We start from the raw sequence: 21741 nt of genomic DNA on the forward strand, positions 1-21741 counted from the left end.
GCATTTAATTTAGGTAAATTTAACTCTTAAGTACTCAGCAAACAGAGAGAAAGAGAGATTGAAAAATAACAATTAAAAGAGAGGGCAGTTTCATCTGACATTCCAGTCACTGAGCACATTCCCCAGAAGGGTGGTTGTGATGTTACCTCAGACCAGTGAGTCTCAAACTCTGGGGCACTCACCTCCAGAGGTCCTGATTAGTAGGTCTGGGACAGCCCATCCCCCTCCCCCCCGCCCCCCCACCGCCCGTATCCCCTAATCACAATCTAACAAATTCTGGGTGATGCTGCTGCTACTGCTGATGATGCAGGGACCACACTTTAAGAACCACTACTTCAGACCATCTGAGATCATCCATGCTTCTCACAGCATAAACATCTTGCTGTGCCGAATGTGTATAATTCCAGTGTTTAATGGTATTTGTTTTTGTACACCATGGCCGCTAATCATATGCCAACCCCTTCATCTAGTGCTTAACCTAAGAGCTCCTGAATATTATACAGTTCCTGGCCTCCACTGTTACTGTCCCAAACTAAGACAGCCTCACTGCTTTGTGCTGAGCTGGCCAAAATCAAAAGGGCCAGAGGGAGTAAGGGTAAGGGTCCAAAGTGACAGTTTTCTCGGCCCCCACTGAGATGGTTATAGGAGAAGCTAAAGCCCCAGTAATCACAGCAAAGTTCTACTAATAAGCAGCAGTCAGAATCCATAAAGGGGGAAGTAAGTCACTTATTGGGGATACCACATAAATGACAATGATATTGATTGTGACACTATGCTGGTCACTTGCCACTGAGCCGCAGAAGGTTCTTCATTCTGCCTGACCTTTCACATGCTGTTCCCTCTGCCTTGAATGAATGAATGAATGAACAAATGAATGAATTTCTCTTTCATATACTGTAACAGTTTTGAATGCTCTGATACCATTTGGTCAAAAAAAGTTTGGAGAAATTTCCCTTATTCTCCCTGCCCCCAGAATCTCCACCCTCCTTAAAGAAGTAAAGAGTGAGGAAATACAAAGCAGATTTTACTTATAAGGCATCGTGGGATGGCCAGCTTTTTCTGTTTCAAAGAACTGTAGCTCTGGTCAGAGAGATCTGTAATCAGATCCAACTAAAGTTCTTATCTGGAACAGTTGATAAACGGGTTCTAAAAATAATCACAGATGATAAGTTGTACACTCTGTGAATGCTAATGTCCTGTTACGAAACTTCTCAGTTAAAAAAAAATTATATTTGGAGAGAGAAGGAAACCATAGGAACTACAACAACAACAGTTCAACAACAAAAAACCAACTGATTTAATAAATCTTGGCTGCTTCTTATCAAAGGGAAATTCCATTCTATTTAATCCTTTGCCGCTCCCAGTAAACAGCAATTCTGACCTGAGGGGCCCTTCCAGTTACAAACAAGGAGAACGACCTGGTGGAAGGGTCTGGGGACTAACTTTGTCTAGGGAAACAGTACTAGCTGTTTCTTTCTTGCCTACTTTTGTTTCCAGGTCTCCGAACCCCTCATGCCTGACGGGCATTAAGTGTGGCCCCCGGGACAACATATTTCCTTACTTTGTACTTCCTCCCTCCTTACTTCTTTAAGAAGGATTGAATGGCATCACTGACTCGATGGACATGAGTATGAGCAAGCTCCGGGAGTTGGTGAAGGACAGGGAAGCTTGAGGCACTGCAGTTCATGGGGTCAGACACAACTGAGTGACCGGACTGACTGACATACACCCCTTTGAAAATATTCCCCACTTCCCTTGCCCCAGCATATTCTAGAACCATATTTTAAGAATTCCTTATCTGCTGTTGAGGAAGGAGGATATGCTTCTGAGAATACTATTTGAAGACTCTCAGTCAACCCACAAAATAAGAAGAGTCCCTGTGGTTTGGGAGACAGGGAGTCAGAAGAGCTCTGAAGGAATTTGGGTCGGCTAAAAATGAGCTCATCAGGCACTGGGTGGGACCAGCAGTTTTTACTTCGTGTCTCCACCCACCATCCCATCCCTGGCTCTGCCCAATAGTGGGAGGAAGTCAGGAAATACTTGCGGATAAACACATGACAACCCAAAGACACAAACATAAAATTACCTCTAAGCCTACACTGCTTTGGGTTCTTTGTCAGCGAATTGCTCCTAAGGACAAGATTGGGAAATCAGAAACTTCCTTATCACACCTTGAGTTGAGTTCAGTCGCTCCATCGTGTCCGACTCTTTGTGACCCCATGGACTGTAGCACACCCATTTACTTTAACCTTTTCCCCCCACAAAGGACCTCAGGGTTCTCTTCCACCCTTAGGCAATGAGCTACAGTGCCAAACCAACTTAAGAGGCTTGGTAGCTGTCTGAGAAGATCCCCTTAAATAACTGGGGCTTACCTCTGCTGTCTCACCTGTAATGAAAGACTAGGACCATGAGTCAGTCCCTTGCCAACACTACAGTTTACTGTTCTAGGAGAAACAGACTCTAAGACTGAAGAGGTTCCTGGCACCAATGGGTTACATCAGCTCCTCTGGGAATGATGCTGCAAGGTACAGTTGACAGCTGGCAAATCCAACAGTCTGGTTGGACTGGGAATTCAATTTAAGGTGAAGTGTGGCAATTAAATAAGGTAAAGGGAGCAATTATGTAAATTCTGCCGGATGGGCAATAGAGGTTCTGGGAGTAAGCACACTTGGCCATGAGACTAGCAGAAGCTCTGTCTTCTATTATGGATGAGAAGACCATTCATTTCTTTGTCCCTGCCATCAATTTTACTTCCTCACAGCTCTTTTTCTTCCAGTGTTGGACTTTTCCTTTTCATGGAGTTCTAACAATTTTTTTCATGTGACCTTCACTTCAATCCTCTGAGGGTATTATCCCTACTTTACAACTGAGGAACTAAGAGGTTCCAAAACAAAGTGATGAAAGTGATTTCTGCTTTAGCCCATGGAAATGTAACGGCTACAGAGATTGCCCTTTGCCATAAACAACTAGAAAAGTAGACAAATGTATGTATGAAACTGTTGTTTTTAAGCATCAGACATGAGTAGTATTTCCCTGAGAGAAGGAAACAAACAAGGTAAGCCTTACAGTTTGCCCTGGACTACTACCTAGAGACAACCCCAGCAGAGACGGGAACCCAGAGCCCAGAGATCCTGCTGAGCCAAGAGAGCTGGATATTCACATGAAAAAATAAAAAGGAGAACTTCGACCTTAGCTCACGACATATACGAAAATTCGCTCAAAGTGGATCATGGATCTAAATGTAAAACCTTAAATATCAAACTTTAAAAGAAAACCTGAGGGAACATTGCTGTGACCTTGGAGAGGCAAAAGCTTTTTGACTAGGGCACAAAAACCATAAAACACAGAGAAAACATGGAGAAATCTGACTTCATCAAAATTAAAAAGAGTTGTTTTTCAAAACACATTGTTAAGTAAAAAGACAAGCAACAGATATAAGATCTTTAACAAATATTTATCTGTATAAAGTACGTATATTCAGAACAAAGAACCAACTCAATAATAAGAAAAACACAAGTAAAAAAAGACATGCAGAGACTTTACCAAAAAATAAATGCATGGCAAGTAAGGTACATGAAAAGATGCTCAGTAAAACTGGTCACTGCTGCTCTCGTTTAGCCACTAATTCATGTCCTACTCTTTGTGACCCTGCCTACTCTGCGTGAGGCTGCCAGGCTCCTCTGTCCATGGGATTTCCCAGGCAAGAATACTGGAGGGGGTGGCCATTTCCTTTTCCAGGAGATCATTCTGACCCAAGGATCAAACCCATGTCTCCTGCACTGGCAGATGGGTTCTTCACTGAGCCATGAGGCAAGCCCAACTGGTCATTAGGGATATGCAAATTAAAATCATAATGAGACACCATTAGACATTTACCAGATGGCTAAAACTAACAAGAGGGACAATATCAAGTCTAGACGAGAATGCAGAACAACTGGACCTCTCTCATCCATTGCTGGTGGGAGTGCAAAGTGGTAAACAGTTTGGCAGTTTCTTATTACTTAAACAATCCTTATTACATAATATAGTAATCCCTTTCCCAGGTTTTACTTAAGAGAGATAAAAACATAGGGCCACACCAATACTTCTATGTCCAGAGCTGCTTTTTTCTCTGGCTGTGCTGGGTCTTCGTTGCTGCGTGTCAGTTTTCTGCAGTTGTGGTGAGCACAGGCTACTCTTTTTTGCAGGGCTCAGCCTTGAGTAGTTGCAGCACATGGGCTCAGCAGTTGTGCTGCACACAGCAGTGCTTAGGAAATATCCAAAAGAACTGAGAGCATCAGTTCAGTTCAGTTCAGTCCCTCACTCATGTCTGACTCTTTGAGACCCCATGAACCACAGCACACAGGCCTCCCTGTCCATCACCCACACCCAGAGTCCACCCAAACCCATGTCCATTGGGTCAGTGATGCCATCCAACCATCTCATCCTCTGTTGTCCCCTTCTCCTCTTGCCCTCAATCTATCCCAGCATCAGGGTCTTTTTTAGTGAGTCAGCTCTTCGCATCAGGTGGCCAAAGTATTGGAGTTTCAGCTTCAACATCAGTCCTTCCAATGAACAGTCAGGACTGATCTCCTTTAGGATACACTGGTTGGATCTCCTTGCAGTCCAAGGGACTCTCAAGAGTCTTCAACACCACAGTTCAAAAGCATCGATTCTTCATCGCTCAGCTTTCTTTACAGTCCAACTCTCACATGCATACATGACCACTGGAAAAACCATAGCCTTGACTAGATGGACCTTTGTTGACAATGTCTCTGCTTTTTATGCTGTCTAGGTTGGTCATAACTTTCCTTCCAAGGAGTAAGTGTCTTTTAATTTCATGGCTGCAATCACCATCTGCAGTGATTTTGGAGCCCAAAGAAATAAAGTCAGACACTGTTTCCCCATCTATTTGCCATGAAGTGATGGGACCGGATGCCATGATCTTAGTTTTCTGAATGTTGAGCTTTAAGCCAACTTTTTCACTCTCCTCTTTCACTTTCATCAAGAGGCTCTTTAGTTCTTCTTCACTTTCTGCCATAAGGGTGGTGTCATCTGCATATCTGAGGTTATTGATATTTCTCCCAGCAATCTTGATTCCAGCTTGTGCTTGCTTCAGCCCAGCATTTCTCATGATGTACTCTGCATATAAGTTAAATAAACATGGTGACAATCTACAGCCTTGACGTACTCCTTTTCTTATTTGGAACCAGTCTGTTGTTCCATGCCCAGTTCTAACTGTTGCTTCCTGACCTGCATACAAGTTTCTCAAGAGGCAGGTCAGGTGGTCTGGTATTCCCATCTCTTTCAGAATTTTCCACAGTTTAGTGTGATCCACATAGCCAAAGGCTTTGGCATAGTCAATGAAGCAGAAGTAGGTGTCTGATCTTTACCAGTCCTGTGGCCACTACTTAGTTTTCCAAATTTGCTGACATATTGAGTGCAGCACTTTCACAGCATCATCTTTCAGGATTTGAAATAGCTCAACTGGAATTCCATCACCTCCACTGGCTTTGTTCGTAGAGATGCTTTCTAAGGCCCACTTGACTTCACATTCCAGGATGTCTGGCTCTAGGTGAGTGATCACACCATCGTGATTATCTGGGTCATGAAGACCTTTTCTGTACAGTTCTTCTGTGTATTCTTGACACCTCTTCTTAATATCTTCTGCTTCTGTTAGGTCCATACCATTTCTGTCCTTTATTGAGCCCATCTTTGCATGAAATGTTCCCTTGGTATCTCTAATTTTCTTGAAGAGGTCTCTAGTCTTTCCCATTCTATTGTTTTCCTCTCTTTCTTTGCATTGATTGTTGAGGAAGGCTTTCTTATCTCTCCTTGCTATTCTTGGGAATTCTGCATTCAAATGGGTATATCTTTCCTTTTCTCCTTTGTTTTTTGCTTCTCTTCTTCTCAGTTATTTGTAAGGCCTCCTCACACAGCCATTTTGCTTTTTTGCATTTCTGAGAGCATATGTATCTACAAAAACTTGTCCATGAATCTTCACAGCAGCCTTATTCATTAACAGCCAAAAAGTGTAAATAGTCGAAAAGTCAATCAACTGATGAAACAAAACATGGCATATCTAACAATGGAATGTCGTTCAGTCATAAAAAAAGATTCATGCTACAACATGGGTGAACCTTGAAAACTTTAAGTGAAAGAATCTAGACACAAAAGTTGGATTATGTTGTTTGATTCCACTTACATGAAAATACCTAGGATAAACTTACAAAAACATCTTGCTTAACTAAATTAATTGACATGGATAACTGGACTTCCCTGGTGGCTATGATGGTAAAGAATCTGCCTGCAATGCAGGAGACCTGGCTTCAGTCCCTGGGTTGGGAAGATCCCCTGGAGAAGGTAATGGCTACCTACTCCAGTAGTCTTGCCTGGGGAATCCCATGGACAGAGGAGCCTAGCAGGCTACACAGTACATGGGGTTGCAAACTAGTTCCAGATTATCCATGAGGAGGCGGGCTAGAGTGGGGCAAGACAGGAACACAAAGAAAACTGAAATCACAGATGTTCTGGGACCCCAGTTGCCCACTGGAACGGTATTTTACTTCTGGGGTGGAAATGTGAGCACATAGGTTTCATAACATGGTTCTGTTATGATCCAGACACGTTGTCCAACTCTCAATACCACTGACTTTGGTCACAGAAATGGCAGTGAGCCAGGATACAGGAAAGCTTGACTTTTTCACTAACCAGCTATGTGACCTTGGGCAAGTCACTTAATTGCTACAGTTTCCACTCTACCTACTGATGATCTCTAAACTCTAAAAATTCTAAGAATTGTGGGCCAGCATACTCAGCACCAGGCTTGGAATTAACAAACGGCCAACACCACATGAAACTAGCAATCTACTAATATATCCTGTATTATTGCGATTTCCGAAAGGTGGCTAGGAACCATCTGCTCATTTGAGTAGCTCACTGTTCCCTGGGAAAGAGACTTTTGGCAAAAGCAACTGTTCAGATGATAGTCCCAGGGTTTTGGAGAAAAGCAGCTAATTTACTGACAACAAAGCATTTTTTTTTTTTTTTGAAATTTCATAGCTGCAGATCCACAAAGTCCCCAGAAGACTAAAAATATGTTCTCAATTACCTTTTATCTCCCACCCAGAGCTGAGAGAATAGCAGCAACTATGTCATATTAAACACATCTGCATCCAACACTGATGAAAGTGCATGACTGAGAGAACAGATAAGAGTTGTTTTCAATTTGTTCAGATGGGATTGGTTAAATTTAACCTAATTAGACCAAATAATCAAAGCAGGTGTTTGTAAGTTGCCAATGTTTTTATTCTCTATAATTGTTTGGCTATATTTCCCAGGAACTTAGGTAAAAGAAGTTAATAATGTTGTAAAAAGCACTGACCTTATATATATACATATTGTCACACATATATTATTCATCTTCAAGGCAGTACGAATATAAGGCATTGCTGAATATTTCTCGCAGATTTTACCATTTAAACACCATCAACATCTAAATTGGATTTTGGGAGAGCTTATATTACTGCACTTCCATGATATAAATACAAGCAGTAAAAAATGACAGTCTGTCTTCTAATTGCCTTTGGAGGTGGCAGTTTAGTCGCTAAGTCGTGTCTGACTCTTGCGATCCCGTGGACTGTAGCCTGTCAGGCTCCTCTGTCCATGGGATTCTCCAGGCAGGAGTACTGGAGTGGGTTGCCATTTCCTTCTCCAGGGGATCTTCCCGACCCAGGAATCGAACCTGGGTGTCCAGCATTGCAGGCAGATGATTTACCAACTGCGCTATGAGGGAAGCCCTTCTAATCTTATACTGATCTACAAAGCACACTAACTTGGCATTCAGGCTGTTTAGAGATCCTGACTTCACATGCACTGGTCACGTTTATGGTGTTTAGAAGTAAAATAATAACAATGATACAAGTTACATTCCAGTGAAAACAAAATGTTTATCACACTTGGCAGATTGATGAGATCTGAACTATAAATGCCAAGTAACAAAGCAACCACAAAATTCGGTCACCAGCAGCCTGGTACTGGGCAGTTTTTCGTGTGGTGGCCGGAGGTCCACTTTCAAAGGGAAAAAGGGCAGGTGGCTTCCCAGGAGTGTCAAGCTTTCTCTTTCTAGTAACTAGTCCTGGGTACACTCTCATATTATTCCACACACCGTGGAGATGGGGGACAGCAACGCAGACAGGAAAGTCCCCATAAAAGCATTTGATTTGGAAGCTACTGGAAAGGGGATCCCTCTCTGAGGCCTGGGGGTTCTGCAGGAGGGGCAGACTCCTGGGAAGCTGAATCGACAGAAGCTCTAAAGCACCTCTTCCCGAGACAGGGAGTGGCTTTCCTGACTCAGGCTTGAGTGTGCCGTGGGGCCGGGAAGGGGCGTGGCTGGAGAGCTCAGCCATGCTTCCGCTGTACGCCGGACATCGGGCGGCTCTCTCTGCACCTCAGCTTCCTCAAGTCTAAAATGAAGGGTCGGGCTTCCCTGATGGATAGTGGTAAAGAAATCTGCCTGCCAGTGCAGGTGACGCAGGTTCGATCCCTGATCTGAGAAGATCCCACATCCTGTGGAGCAACTAAGCTTGTGTGCCACAACTACTCAGCCAGCGCTCCAGAGCCCGGGAACGAGAACTGCTGAGCCCGTTGCTGCAACTACCGAAGCCCGTGCACCCGAGGCTGTGCTCTGCAATGAGAGACGCTGCTGCAACGAGAAGCCCTCATACTGGAACTAGAGATAGACCCCACTCGGCCAAAAATAAATAAATAAACATTTAAAAAATAACCATCAAAAATTAACATAAAATGAAGGACCACTAGTACCTCTTATTAACACACACAAAATGCTTGGCACAGTGTTTCGCATGGAGTTAAGTGCTCAGTACAGGTTGACTATAATTATTATGACCCCTACAAGGGAGATGATACTGCAAATAATGTTTCCTGAAAATGAGAATATAATGGGAATCCTGTATACATTTCAGGGGTAGGAAAACAGCCTCGTAAGATCACTTATATGATGTGGGCAAGATGGACAAAACCTCCTCACACATAAAATATTTTTTGGAAACTGTTATGATGTCATTTCTTTATTTCTTTGGAATTAACTAATCCTCTTCAAGATTCATATTTTAATATGTGACACATACAGATAATTACAAAAGAAATACCGGGTTATATAAAATTAGTAAAATGGAGACTAAGAAAGGAAAAGCCCACACATAAACCCACCAAGAGAGCTTAAACTGAGAGTCAGTGCAAATAGGTAAAATATTTGTTTAAACACTTGGTAAAAGAAAATGTTCAATTCAGTAGCTGTGAAAAACATAAGTTTAAGGGGTGTGGGCATAAGAGAGAAATAGAAAATCCACCTCTCAGAATAAAGGGGGTAAATATTTAGTCAACTCTCAGATAGTATTTCAGTAAATAGATATTTCGATGGAAAATTTCCAACCTGAGAGCAAATAATTTAAGATGGGTTTAAAATGAGAATGAAAGCTCTCCATTTCCCTGTCCCTGCCCAGGCCTGTAACCCAGCCTCTGAGTTCTTGCAGCAGTTTGGCTCTTTCTTCCTTATCCCCCCAACTCCAACTGGAGACTATAATTTTCTTTCTAGCAGGAAACTGATATATACTAATGATGACAGCTGGATTCAGAAGAGGAAAAAGAATACAGGGGACAGAGAGTCCTTGTGGGTTTAAATCACTTTAAAACTCAAAACAAAACCCCCAGATTTGGAATTTTTAAAACCTAGTTAATGGCTAAGGAAACCTCAAATGATTGGGAAGTACTAAGATAAAAGTTTGAATTACACAAAACACATCATTATCTTAAGCTGTTCTAATCATCTTCTCTGCCTTTCCCCTTCACTGGTTTTCTCATTGTTTATGCCCCCAGCCCTTCAATGTAGTTCTAAGACATTTCAGAGGTAGAAATAGCTTGCCAAGGTCACTTACAGAATAGTGTTTGAGAGGAGATGGGCAGATCCTCCTCCATCCAAAAAAGTTTCCCAGAAACTGGTGTTGCTTCATTTCTTTTGGAATAATTAACATCCTTTAAGATTCATATCTACAAATAGTTACTGTTGAAATACATGTATACATACACACATAAGAGTAAAACAGAATTATATAAAATTAGTAAAATGGAAAATAAGAGGAAGAAATTCCCTTAAATTGCACTATTTTTAGCACAGTGTTGCCATTAATTCTAGTCCTCCACTTCCGATCCCCTTTCTCCCAAACCCTCAATAGTGCCTATCACAATGCCCTGACACTCCATGAAAGCATTTTCAGTTATATTCTTTTTCCATGACAAAGGCACTTGGCTCCATAAGGAATTTAAATATCCCATAAGGCTGTGGGCACAGAAAACATCACTTTATCTTAAAAACCATGTGACCTTATTCTCTGTCATATCCTCCAATAATCTCCTTTGTCTACAGGGTCAAATTCAAGCTCCTTAGGGTAAAGAACCTGCCTCTAATGCAGGGGATATAAGAGACACAGCCTTGATCCCTGGGTTGGGAAGAACCCCTGGAGAAGGGCATGGCAACCGACTCCAAGAAGAATCCCAAGGACAGAGGAGCCTGGTGGGCTACAGTCCATAGGGTCACAAAGAGTCAGACACGACTGAAGCGACTTAGCATGCATGCAGACTTTGGCCCATGAAGCTCTCCTTGACTGAGATCCTGCCTTCCAGTCTCACTTCTAGTCACATCTCCCTGTCCTTGAACCCAACACTCAATCACACTGTCCTAGTTCTTTGACAGCTAGCTCTTCGACGTGAGCCTCTGTGGCTTCAGACATGTTCCTTCCTCTGTCTCTAACACCCACCTACACTTTGACCACCAGGTGAATTTCTACATATCCTCAAAACTCTGCTCCTCCTCTACGACCCACCTCCCCCTCTATGAAGCCTTTCCTGTTCTACCAAGTAGAAACGACCTTTTATTCTTTAGTGCTTCACATGTATCCCATATACACTTCATTTATAGCATCTCAATCCCGTTTTGTGCCTACTTACAAGCCTCAAACATACCATGTGCCTCTCCAGATGTAGTTGCTTGTCTGATGTTATCATGTCATGTCTGATAAATGAAAAAAATCAACGAACAACAAGATGGCCATTTTCTGGATCAGTAAGAGGGGCAGGAGCACGCCTAATCCAGTGGATTCCAAAGTGGATTCCTGACATTCTATGCCAGGTATGCTTCAGTGTTTTCCTAGGAAAGCAGGCATTTCTTCTTTCTTGAAAATGTTTAAGAACATGAGTAGAACTGTAAATGTGAGGAATTGACCATAACTCTGCCAGGCTGCAGAGAACTGGATTAACTGCATGGTTTCCAGCCAGTGATAATGATGATGATGATAATAATATTAACGGTAGCGAATACTGAGTGCTTATTCTGTGCCATGCCAAGGACATTCTAAGATACAGACTCTATTACATCCCCATTTACAATTGAGAAAAAAGTGTCTCAAGGAGGTTAAATGGCTTGCCTAAGGTCACAAAAACTAGGAAATGGCAGACCTGGGATTCAGACCTAGGGATCAAGCTTTACAGCCCTTGGGGTACATTCCCTACTCTGAGTTTGATGAGCTTTGGATGTAGACAGATGTATATTTACCAACATATGCATATGATATAAACATTTGATTTGAATTTGGAAAATGAATTTACATCTGACTAAGGCATGAGTTTAAATAAGATTTGTACCTTTTTCTCTTTTTTAAATTTATTTTTGGCTGCACTGGGTCTTCGTTGTTGGGCGGGGGCTTTCTCTTGTGGTGAGTAGGGGCTGCTTTCCAGCTGCGGTGTGCAGGCTTCTCACTTGGTGAGCATGGGCTCCAGAGTGTGCAGGCTTCAGCAGCTGCAGCCCGGGGGCTCAGGAGTTGCAGCTCTTGGACTTAGTTGACCTGCAGCATGTGCACTCTACCCGGACCAGGGATTGAACCCTTGTCTCCTGCACTGGCTGGCAGATTTTTACTCAATGGACCACCAGGGAAGTCCTAAGATTTGTATCTTGATGACAACTGTTACTATTATAGAAACTGAAAATTTTTAAATTTCAATTAATCAGTTAGTAACAAAGACATTCAGGGACTTCCCTGGTGGTCCAGTGGTTAAGAATCTACCTTGCAATGCAGGGGATGTGGCTTCAATTCCTGGTTGGGGAAACTAAGGTCTCACATGCCACGGAGCAACTAAGCCCGCTGGCCACAACTAGACAGTCTATGTGCCACAATGATGCAACTAAAACCCCGTGTGGCACAGCTAAGACCAGACACAGCCAAATAAATTGATTAATTTTAAAAAATCCATTTAATACACACTACTACTTGCTTAGCTGGGGGACACAGAACCTTAGCATGATCTATTCTTTCAAGGCATTTGCGATGTAAACTCGTCACAATGATACTTTGAAATCACACTGAGTGCTCACCTTGCTTGGTGTAGCTACTGTTTAAACTGCCTTTGGAAATAATTAATTACATACTAAGAATTGATTTAATTATTTTAAGCTCATAGTTTATTTTTATTCTAAACAGTGCTACCTACCTTGGCCACCATTTTATTTGAGATTTATTATTCTTGGTATTTAGTCGTTAAGTCATGTCCTGTTCTTTATGACCTCATGGACTGTGGCACGCCAGGCTCCTCTGTCCATCGGGTTCTCCAGGCAAGAATACTGGAGTGGGTTGTCATTTCTTTCCCCAGGGGATCTTCCAGGGCTAGAGACCAAATCAGAGTCTTCCACATTGGCAGGTGGATTCTTTACCACTGAACCACCAGGTACACCATTATCTAATACTTGGTTAATTCTAAAAATCTAATTCATACTCAAAGGAGGAAAATTTGCTACTGCTATTTGTGTGGATGTAGTATACAGTTATATACATTCATATAGAAAGACACATACGTATATTCTGTGGTTTATGAGGGCAATTCCCAAAGGACTGGGAAAAACATTAGTACTTGTCCAACAGAAATATATGAGCCATACATGTAAATTTTGATTTTTTAATAGTTATATTCTAAAAAGAACGGCATCACTGATTCAATGGACATGAGTTTGAGCAAACTCCAGGAGACAGTGAAGGACAGAGAAGCCTGGTGTGCTGCAGTCCATAGGGTCACAAAGAGTCGGACATGACTTAACAACTGAACAACAACAAGGAAAAGTAAAAAGAAACAGATGAAATTAACTTCAATAACACTTTTTATTTAAACTAATATATCAAAAATATTATCATTCCAATATGTAATCAATATAAACATTATTGAGAAATTAAACCTTTTTAAAAAATACCAAGTCTTTGAAATTCAGTGTGTATTTTATTTTTATAGAACAGTTCAACTTGGATCAACCACATCTCAACAGTTCAAGAGCCACAGGTGGCTAATGACTGCCATACTAGAGAAGGCAGGATGAAATGTTTAGAGCTATGGCTGTCATACCAAAAAAAAAAAAAAGTAACAGTGACCCAAACCCTACACATCTTACTCTGCAAAGTAATGACTCTAAGAGGTATAATACACTGATTCAAGTGAAATGCTGTTGAGTGATAACAGCTTGTGAGCACACTTAATTGGGGGTATAAACACTAAATAACGTCAGAATTTGTGGAAAGGATGATTCCAAAAGGCCAAAGTCATCTTCATGATTCATTAGTAAAGGACAGGCAATTGGAGAAGAGAGAAGGGTATTTTACAATATTCAAGGGTTAACCCTTTCAGACAAAAAATAATGGTACTAATACGCCAGGAAAAACTTAGTGCAACAAATGAAAGATTAGAGTCGATTACACAACTATGATACGAACCCAGTGAATGGACTTGTAAGTAGTGAGCAACTCTTTCATGAACGAGGCTCTTTAAAACATCAAGCAGAGAAGTACTACTAAGCTACATGAAATTTGGAACTGAGATACAAAAATGGTAGAAACTATTTTTTGGTACTAAACATGGTACAAACAATTTACATGGTAACGTCTGATTCATAATCTCTTTATACTCTCTGGACCTCAATTAACTCAAGTATAAAATAAAGTGGACACAACCCTCAGGTCCCTTACAGCTAGAGTGACCTGTGATTTATTGTGCAAACCTGGACACTTTCAAGAGTAAAAGGGGCACTATTAATAATTATGCTGGGATAAGAGGTATAAACTAGAACCATTTCACAGCCATAAAACTATACGATCCTCTTCTACCAAACGGATGCAACAGCTACTCCTATGCAGGGATGTGGAGCTGATCAAAGTCCAGGCGTGTTCTTATTACCTCTGCGTGGCCACAGGGGCCTTGTGGGCTAATATACACTGACCTGAGTGAGGCAGCTTCGCCTCTCCCCCCAGAGCATTTTAAATTGATTTGAATTTGGGAACAGGATTCCATATGGACAGAGCTGGACTCTGACAGCCTGAATATATTTACTGAAGACAACAAATCATTGACAGACTAAATGTAACAGAGGAAAGGCCTGGCCTGCTTGTACTCAGAATCTGACTTTGTAATTGTAGCCTCCTTTAGACAGGCCTAATCAATTAGAAGAGGCTGATTTTAACCAGTTGCAGGCTCATTACCCTGCATTCCAGTTTGTGTTGATGAAAATCAGTTTCAGTCTGTGGCCTGGAACTCATGTACAGCACTTCCTGCGGCCTCTTATATAAACACATCAAAACATTTTTTTTTTATTTGGAGCTGCCCCTCTTCATTTTAAGAAAACCACTTTGTGAATCATGATGAAAATAGAACAACTGCATGTGGATCTGGGGCCCATACCAGGAAACATACGTGACACCAAGGAACATGTACAAAGTCAGAGCCTAAGGTAGTGCATGGCAGATTTGAGACTGAGTCTCAAATATCTAGGCTCCAGCAACAAATGAGTCTACTCGGTTATCGCCGCAAAATGGAACAGAATGAACTCCTGAGTTACTGAAAATGACAAGAGTCGAGTCCAGACTCTTCCCGGAATGACCAAATAGAAAACAAACTTGCAACTCAACAAGGACAAGTTTCCTTGGGAAGCTTTTATGAAGGAAGCGTATGACACTAAGTGTAATTTTGATATGTGGTTTAGTCTTGCAAAAGTAGAAGTGGGGGAGTGCGTGGTAGAGCCACTCAAAACCCCACCTACATTTCAAAGGCCTGTAATCACTCCAAAATATAATATCACTGTGAATCATACCTGGCTGGTTGCCTTTTGAGAGTCTGTCAAGGCAGCAAGTCAACAGGAAGAGGATATCAATATACACAGCTCTGGTCACCAAACATGGATTTTGCCTAGAAAGGTAAAGAACAGAAAATAAATTGGTATTTTTTCTCTCTGAGGCCTGGGCCACAGAAAAGAGAAAATGGGTATTTTCCACCAGGCATATCATAAGGCTTAGAGAGCTGTGTGTGCGTGTTAAGTTGCTTCAGTTGTGTCCAACTCTGTGACCCTATGGGCTTGTAGCCCACCACACTCCTCTGTCCATGGGGATTCTCCAGGCAAGAATCCTGGAATGGGTTGCCATGCCCTCCTCCAGGGGATCTTCCCGACCCAGGGATTGAACCTATGCCTCTTATGTCTCCCACATTGGCAGGCAGGTTCTTTACCACTAGTGCCACCTGGGGAGCCCCAGAGAGTTGTAACAAATGCTAAAAATGATGGACAGTCACCAATGGTGACAATGGTGAAATTTTCATTTCTCACGAAAAGAAAATGAAAATAAAATCCTAGCATTTATGGTGGAGGTTGGGACTGTGTTTGTACAAAACAGAAAATTCTATGCTCTGGCGCCAAAGAAAATTAACTGAAAACAAACAAAAACCAATACCCTATTCTGGTTATTTGAAAACAAGAGGGAAGTGGGAATATGACACCATATTCTATTATCTTCTTCTGAACTGGACAAATTTAGGGGAAAAATCATTGGTTATGAATATCAGTGATTTAGCATTTTGGAGGAGAACTGCACTCACAAATGATAAACTGTATTTACAGACTTAAAAAAGCAGCTGAAAAAACAAACATGAAAGTATTAACAAACACTGTGACAGACACTGCTTTTCTGATGAGATTTTTTTTTCTTCTTTCAATAAATGGGAGTCTTTTTACTCTTTGAACCACACGTTGGAAAAAGTAAGTGGGCTTGGCTTGAGGGGGTCTAGATAAAAATGGAAGAATGAAGACTTTTTTTTGAGAATAGCACTGAAGCTCCCTGACTCTGAGCCTCAGTTTATACTGATCATGAAAAGGGCCCAAACCTCCATAGGGTACTAATAATTCAGTATAAACAGTAAAAACGGCTTCCAGGTGGCTCAGTAGGAAAGAATCCGCCTTCCAATGCAGGACACGCAAGAGATACAGGTTCGGTCCTTAGGTCAGGAAGATCCCCTGGAGGAGGAAATGGCAACCTATTTCATTATTCTCGCCTGGAAGATTCCATGGACAGGAGAGCCATTGGGTTGCAAAGAGTCAGATGTGACTGAGCACATGCACACAAGTGGTAAAAACAATACGGACAGACCTGGGTTTGAATCCTGGCTTTTTGCCATTTAGCATCTCTGTGACCTGAGTCAGATTCCTGACTTGTACAATGGACACCGTAATCACCTCACTGAGTCACTGTGAGCATCTGATTCGGCAGGTTCCCTGCTCTGCTCCTCTGCCTCCAACCTAGGATGAGGGAATGACATGAGTTCCAGCTAGTGTATTTCCATCTGACTTGATCCCTCAATGCATCCTTCTCACTTCCTATAAGTTAACAGTTTGACCATTTCTCTAAAGTATATTCTCACTCTATCCTGAACTGCCCATATCCTAGGGGCATGCAATATTTGCACAAGAAGCAAACCAGATACTTTTCAACTAAAACAAATCGGTCTTGTTTCAAGATTTCCCTGCTGCTGACCTGCCTCATTTCTGTTCCCTGACTTACTTCACCTACAGTATCTGCTTGCTCCCTGACTCCGACTCTGCCATGACGACTGATTTATATGTACACTTCACATTTGGCCTAGTTTCATGCCTATGCCCAGTTACTTTTAAAAATTAGTTTTAAAAAACAGGTAACACATGAACATAGTATAAAAATAGCTCAAACAGTACAGAAGGGCATACAGTAAAAGTGAAGTTCCTTTTCCATGCCCCCACCCTCTACCCACATGTTCTGTTGCCAAGGTAGCCACTTTCACTGCTTTCTAGAGCATATCCTTCCAGGCACATTTTACAAGCATCTATCTATAGCTACCCACTTGTTTATTTTTATATAAGTAGTGGTTTACTACTTACTGAGTTCTGAGCATTACCTTTTTTTCACTAATACATTTTAGATAACATCCTATTAAAAAACACAGATTAGCCTCATTTCTTAAATGGCTGTAAACTGCTCCATTTCATGGATGTACCTATCCCCTAATGAAATAATTCAGATTGTTTAGGATATTTTGCTGAAAACAATGATGGAATAAATATATATGTATATTAGTTTATGCATATGAATGAATATTCAAAAGAGAAACCCCTAGAAGCTTAAGTGCTGGATCAAGATATTTATACATTTAAAATTTTGCTTCATTTAGATAAGATGCTCTCCAAAGAGACTGGGACTACTTATGCTTTCACCAACAGTGTTTAAGACTCCCTTCCAACCCCAACAATCTGACTTACACTGTGATTAAACCTTTTGACCTTTGCCAAGGTGATAAGTGGAAAAACAGTACCTCATGATTTTAAGTCATAATTATTTTAAATGAAGTTGCCCATCCCTTCATAAGCTTTTCAAAAATGATATCTTAATTTCCTTTTCTGTGAACTGTGATCAAATCTCTGATCTATTATGTTATTGGTATTTTCCTTATTGATTTGTAGGAGCTCTTTGTATATTAAGGAAATCTGTCCTTTGTCATATGTGTTACAAATTTTTTTTGCAGTTTATCATCTGACTTTAAACTTTATTTATAATACTTTTTTGGAATTCAAAACTGGTTTAATGCAGTCAAGTATATTATTTTTATCTTCTGGATTTTATGTCATGCTACCAAAGTCTCACCTTTCTCCAATATAGGTTTATATTTATAAATTTTTCTTAGTACTTTTTCTTCTAGCACTTTACAGTTCCATTTATTTATTCCTTTCTTTATGGCTGTGCTGCATCTTCAATGCTGCACGGGGGCTTTCTCTAGTTGCTGTGAACGAGCTTCCCCTTGCGGAGCACAGGCTGCAGGGAGCACAGGCTGCAGTACTTGCAGAGGGCTGGCTCAGTAGTTCTGGGGCACGTGTCTAGTTGCGCATGGCATGTGGGGTCTTCCTGGAGCAGGGATCGGACTCAGGGCCCCTACACTGGCAGGCAGATTCTCAACCACTGAACCACCAGGGAAACCTTACAGTTTCATTTCTTGTTCATGTTAACACTTTGATCTATTTGGAATGTACTCTCCCCAAATCTTGCCTTTATATTTTGTCTCTACTCAGTTTCCCTCAGGTCAGTCAAATTTGACTTGTGAAGTTGAAAAGTCCATAGTCTATGAAAATTACTTCAACGGTATCATTCCCTGTTCTGGCACTTCCACTGTTTAAAACGTGGGATATCTTCCCTCCTAATGGAAAATCACTCAGGAAAGAAAGCAAGAAACCCAATGCAAAGGGTTAATGAATTATCAGACGTGAAGCGCAGGGCTGAATAAACAACGGCCTGCAAGCAGCAGGATGAATGCCTCCTGAGCATCCAGCTGTGAGCTAGGTGTTGGAGAAAGATGCACAAGAGATGATTTCTGGCCTCAGAGAGTTCTGTCTTGTTTTGGAGACAAAAATAAAGACAAAACTTGGGACAAGATGTAACGAATTAAGGGAAAGAACATAATAGGGTGGACTAGAAACATGGAAGAGATGTATGAAGACCTAAGTCCAACTGTAAACAATGGAAGGAATTTAGATAGACAAAGCTGACAAAGAAGGTGATTTTGAGAGGGGGCAATAGAGGCAGGAAGAAAGGAGCCCTGCTTGTCTGGGGACCCATGGAAGACGGGATACTCCATGCTAACTGGTGCTCCTTGGTATAAAAATATGCTGCCTGCTCCATTTGACCTACAGGGTCATAGCTTCTCACCTCAGATATTTTCCTACTAGTGGAGACACATAGAACCATAAAGGGAAGTTTTGGGGAAGTTGGTTTGACTTTCAAGTTCAGTAAGGAACCTAGTTTCCATGATATTTTTAGCTAAATTAATATATTTTAGAACAGTTCTAAATGAACACAGGAAATGTTGGCAATCTTTACGTGCCCCTGCCAGGCTGAACTGCTCTGCACCTTCTCTTGGCCTGGCACAGGCTGCCGACCTTCCTGGCAGCCTGGGACCCGGCAGGGACCACTCTGACTGCTCCCAGAACTGAGGTTCTACGCCAAGTCTGAGGTAGTCAAAGAGATCGTGGGAGGCTCCCTCAAATTCTGCTGCTTCCGATTCCAGGAAACAGAGAGGATCTGGGGCTACAAAGGAGTCCATCCGTGGCTTCTCCTTCAAGACTGACTCGGAGAGAAATTCTGGCCCAGAGCCCACTGTTCAAGGCTCCACCCTTGAGGACAGCCACAGCCTCACAACATCGCTGTCTGGAATCAGAGTCGGGCTTTACTCTGAATTGGCTTCTAAGTCAGGAAAATAATTTTTTTTTCCCTCTTTCTTTTTCTCTCCCTGTTACTTGGTGTTTGTTCTGACTTGGAAACGGTACACTGTGAGTTCAGGGTGAGCCAGAGGTTTGTTCTTGGTCTGTCAAGCCACTTTGATGATGGGAATAAAATCCTGGGAAAAAGCAAGCCAGCTGGACAGGAAACCAAGCCACAGGGTTTTGGTGGGTTTGGGTTTTTTTTTTTCCCTGCCCCCAGATGGAAAAATCCTGGCACAGGGCATGGTATAATAAAGATTGAGTGTGTTCAAAAAAACTCAGGAGTGGTCGGGGTCTAACAAATGGGCTGAAAAACAGCATAATAGAGGTTTTAGAAGGAGTAACAGGAATCAGGGACTATGAGGACTAAGTTTACATAAATAAAGTGAAATGCAGGCCTTGTTAAAACTTTCTTCCAGTCTTTTTATCACTGGTCCCTTGACATATATATACCCACCCGAGAACTTGATTTCTGAACTTCATTAAACCTCCTGCCCTCTCTCCTGGAAGCTGGGGGAGGCAGAAGGCAGAGAAGAGAGAGCAAGGCTTCCCAGACGTGTTCACAATGGCCCCAGTGTCTGGAGGACACCAGAAGCTCTCGGGAAGCCTGTGATAAATTACTCACTCCTGTCCCTTCCGGAATCCCAGTGGCTGCAGAGCTTTTTAACTGAAGCCCATTCATTCAGAAAACGTCTACTGAGAGGAAACTGAGAGCCAAAAATAATGCCAGGGTATGGGCATATGAAGACGAAATGACTCAGTGACCCTCGTCACCGCCTCAAGAAACTTAGAGTCCTGAACTGGGTTTTTCAAACTGTAGGTTATGACCTATTTTGTTGGTTATGAAGTAAACTAGTAGGTTTAGATGACCACCTACAAGTGTTAACAGAAAGCCTAAGAGAAAGAAAGGAAGGAAGAGGAAGCAGGGATGGAGTGAGGGAGGAGAGAGCTAGCTAGGGGAAAAGGGAGCAGTCAAAGATAATCACATTGCATCAAAGCAGTAAGGGTAAGCGTCATTCCCTTAAATTGTTATATACAGGATTTCTAGAAAATTTTTGCCCAGAAAGAATTTTTAATAAATTATCTTTGATATAATTTATAAAATGTGATAATTTTGAGTAAAAATATTGACTGATTTAGCCTAATGTCCTTTTCTTTTTCAGGTAATAAGCTACCATCTATTATACCAAATGGTATCAGTGGGGTATTCTTGATATCCAAAATGATGGTGGATAACATTCCTGAAACTAAATCTTCTAAATCTTGAGTAAATTCTCTCTCTGTTGTATTTTTCTACAAACTGTTCATATCTTACATAGACAGCAAAATTTCATACTATGTAAGATTTCACAGGTATGTTTGTGTATATATCCACACAGATACACACACAGGGTACAAAGATACATACTAAAGGCATCTGTAAAATCTATTTCTGGTTGTGAATGGCTGTCAAAAAACCTTGAAAGGCCGTGGTTTAGTGAGAGAAACACACAACCAATCATGTGGTATGATGGATGCTCAAAGGAGGGTTGACAGAGTGAAAATTAAGGATTCGTGGTGGGGGGGAGGTGGGGAAACGCCTCAGTAAATCCAGGAGTGCCTCTGCAGGAGGAGTCTAAGAGATGGACCACGGGCAGAATGACTCCAGCAGAGGAAGCAGCATGTCCGAAGACGACGGCATGTTACATGTTTACAAAGGGGATGTGGAATGGATGGGACAGCGGGAAATGACGCAGGATGATGACGTGCCCCAAATGGAAGTGCTTAGGAGTGACCTTTCAGAGCTCCCAAAGCTCCGAATGGCTCAAGCCCAGGTGGGACCCCACTGGTCCACTGGACGGCTGGGGCCCCTGGGGCCCATTACCCTGCAGCCTTGGAGGGTTCCCGGCAAGAAACAGACAGTTCATTTTGGACATATTTTTCCTTGTCACTTTGGATGACTTTTACAGAAGAACTCAATGCCATCCTCAGAGGGCTGAGAACAACTGTTCTGGCTTTAGTCTGCTAAGGTCTAAGTCCTGAGAAGTCTATCTGGACTTCAACACAGTCAAGTTCGAAGGTAACTCCAGACCCCAGGGAATTACTCTTCCCCAGAATCCTGATTAGACTCA

At 41.9% G+C, this 21741-nt stretch overlaps 1 protein-coding gene across 6 annotated transcripts in view; it reads right to left on the reverse strand.

Moving 5' to 3' along the window:
- THADA (THADA armadillo repeat containing) overlaps positions 1 to 21741 on the reverse strand; it is a 330140-nt gene that overhangs the window by 64415 nt on the left and 243984 nt on the right. For all 6 annotated transcript variants that reach the window (XM_020878085.2, XM_070477517.1, XM_020878083.2 and 3 more), the window contains one exon: positions 15176 to 15270. In XM_020878085.2, the coding sequence (XP_020733744.2) occupies positions 15176 to 15270 (95 nt within the window). The remainder of the gene's footprint in view (positions 1 to 15175; positions 15271 to 21741) is intronic.

Source organism: Odocoileus virginianus, chromosome 2 (assembly GCF_023699985.2).
Source record: "Odocoileus virginianus isolate 20LAN1187 ecotype Illinois chromosome 2, Ovbor_1.2, whole genome shotgun sequence".
NCBI lineage: Eukaryota > Metazoa > Chordata > Mammalia > Artiodactyla > Cervidae > Odocoileus > Odocoileus virginianus.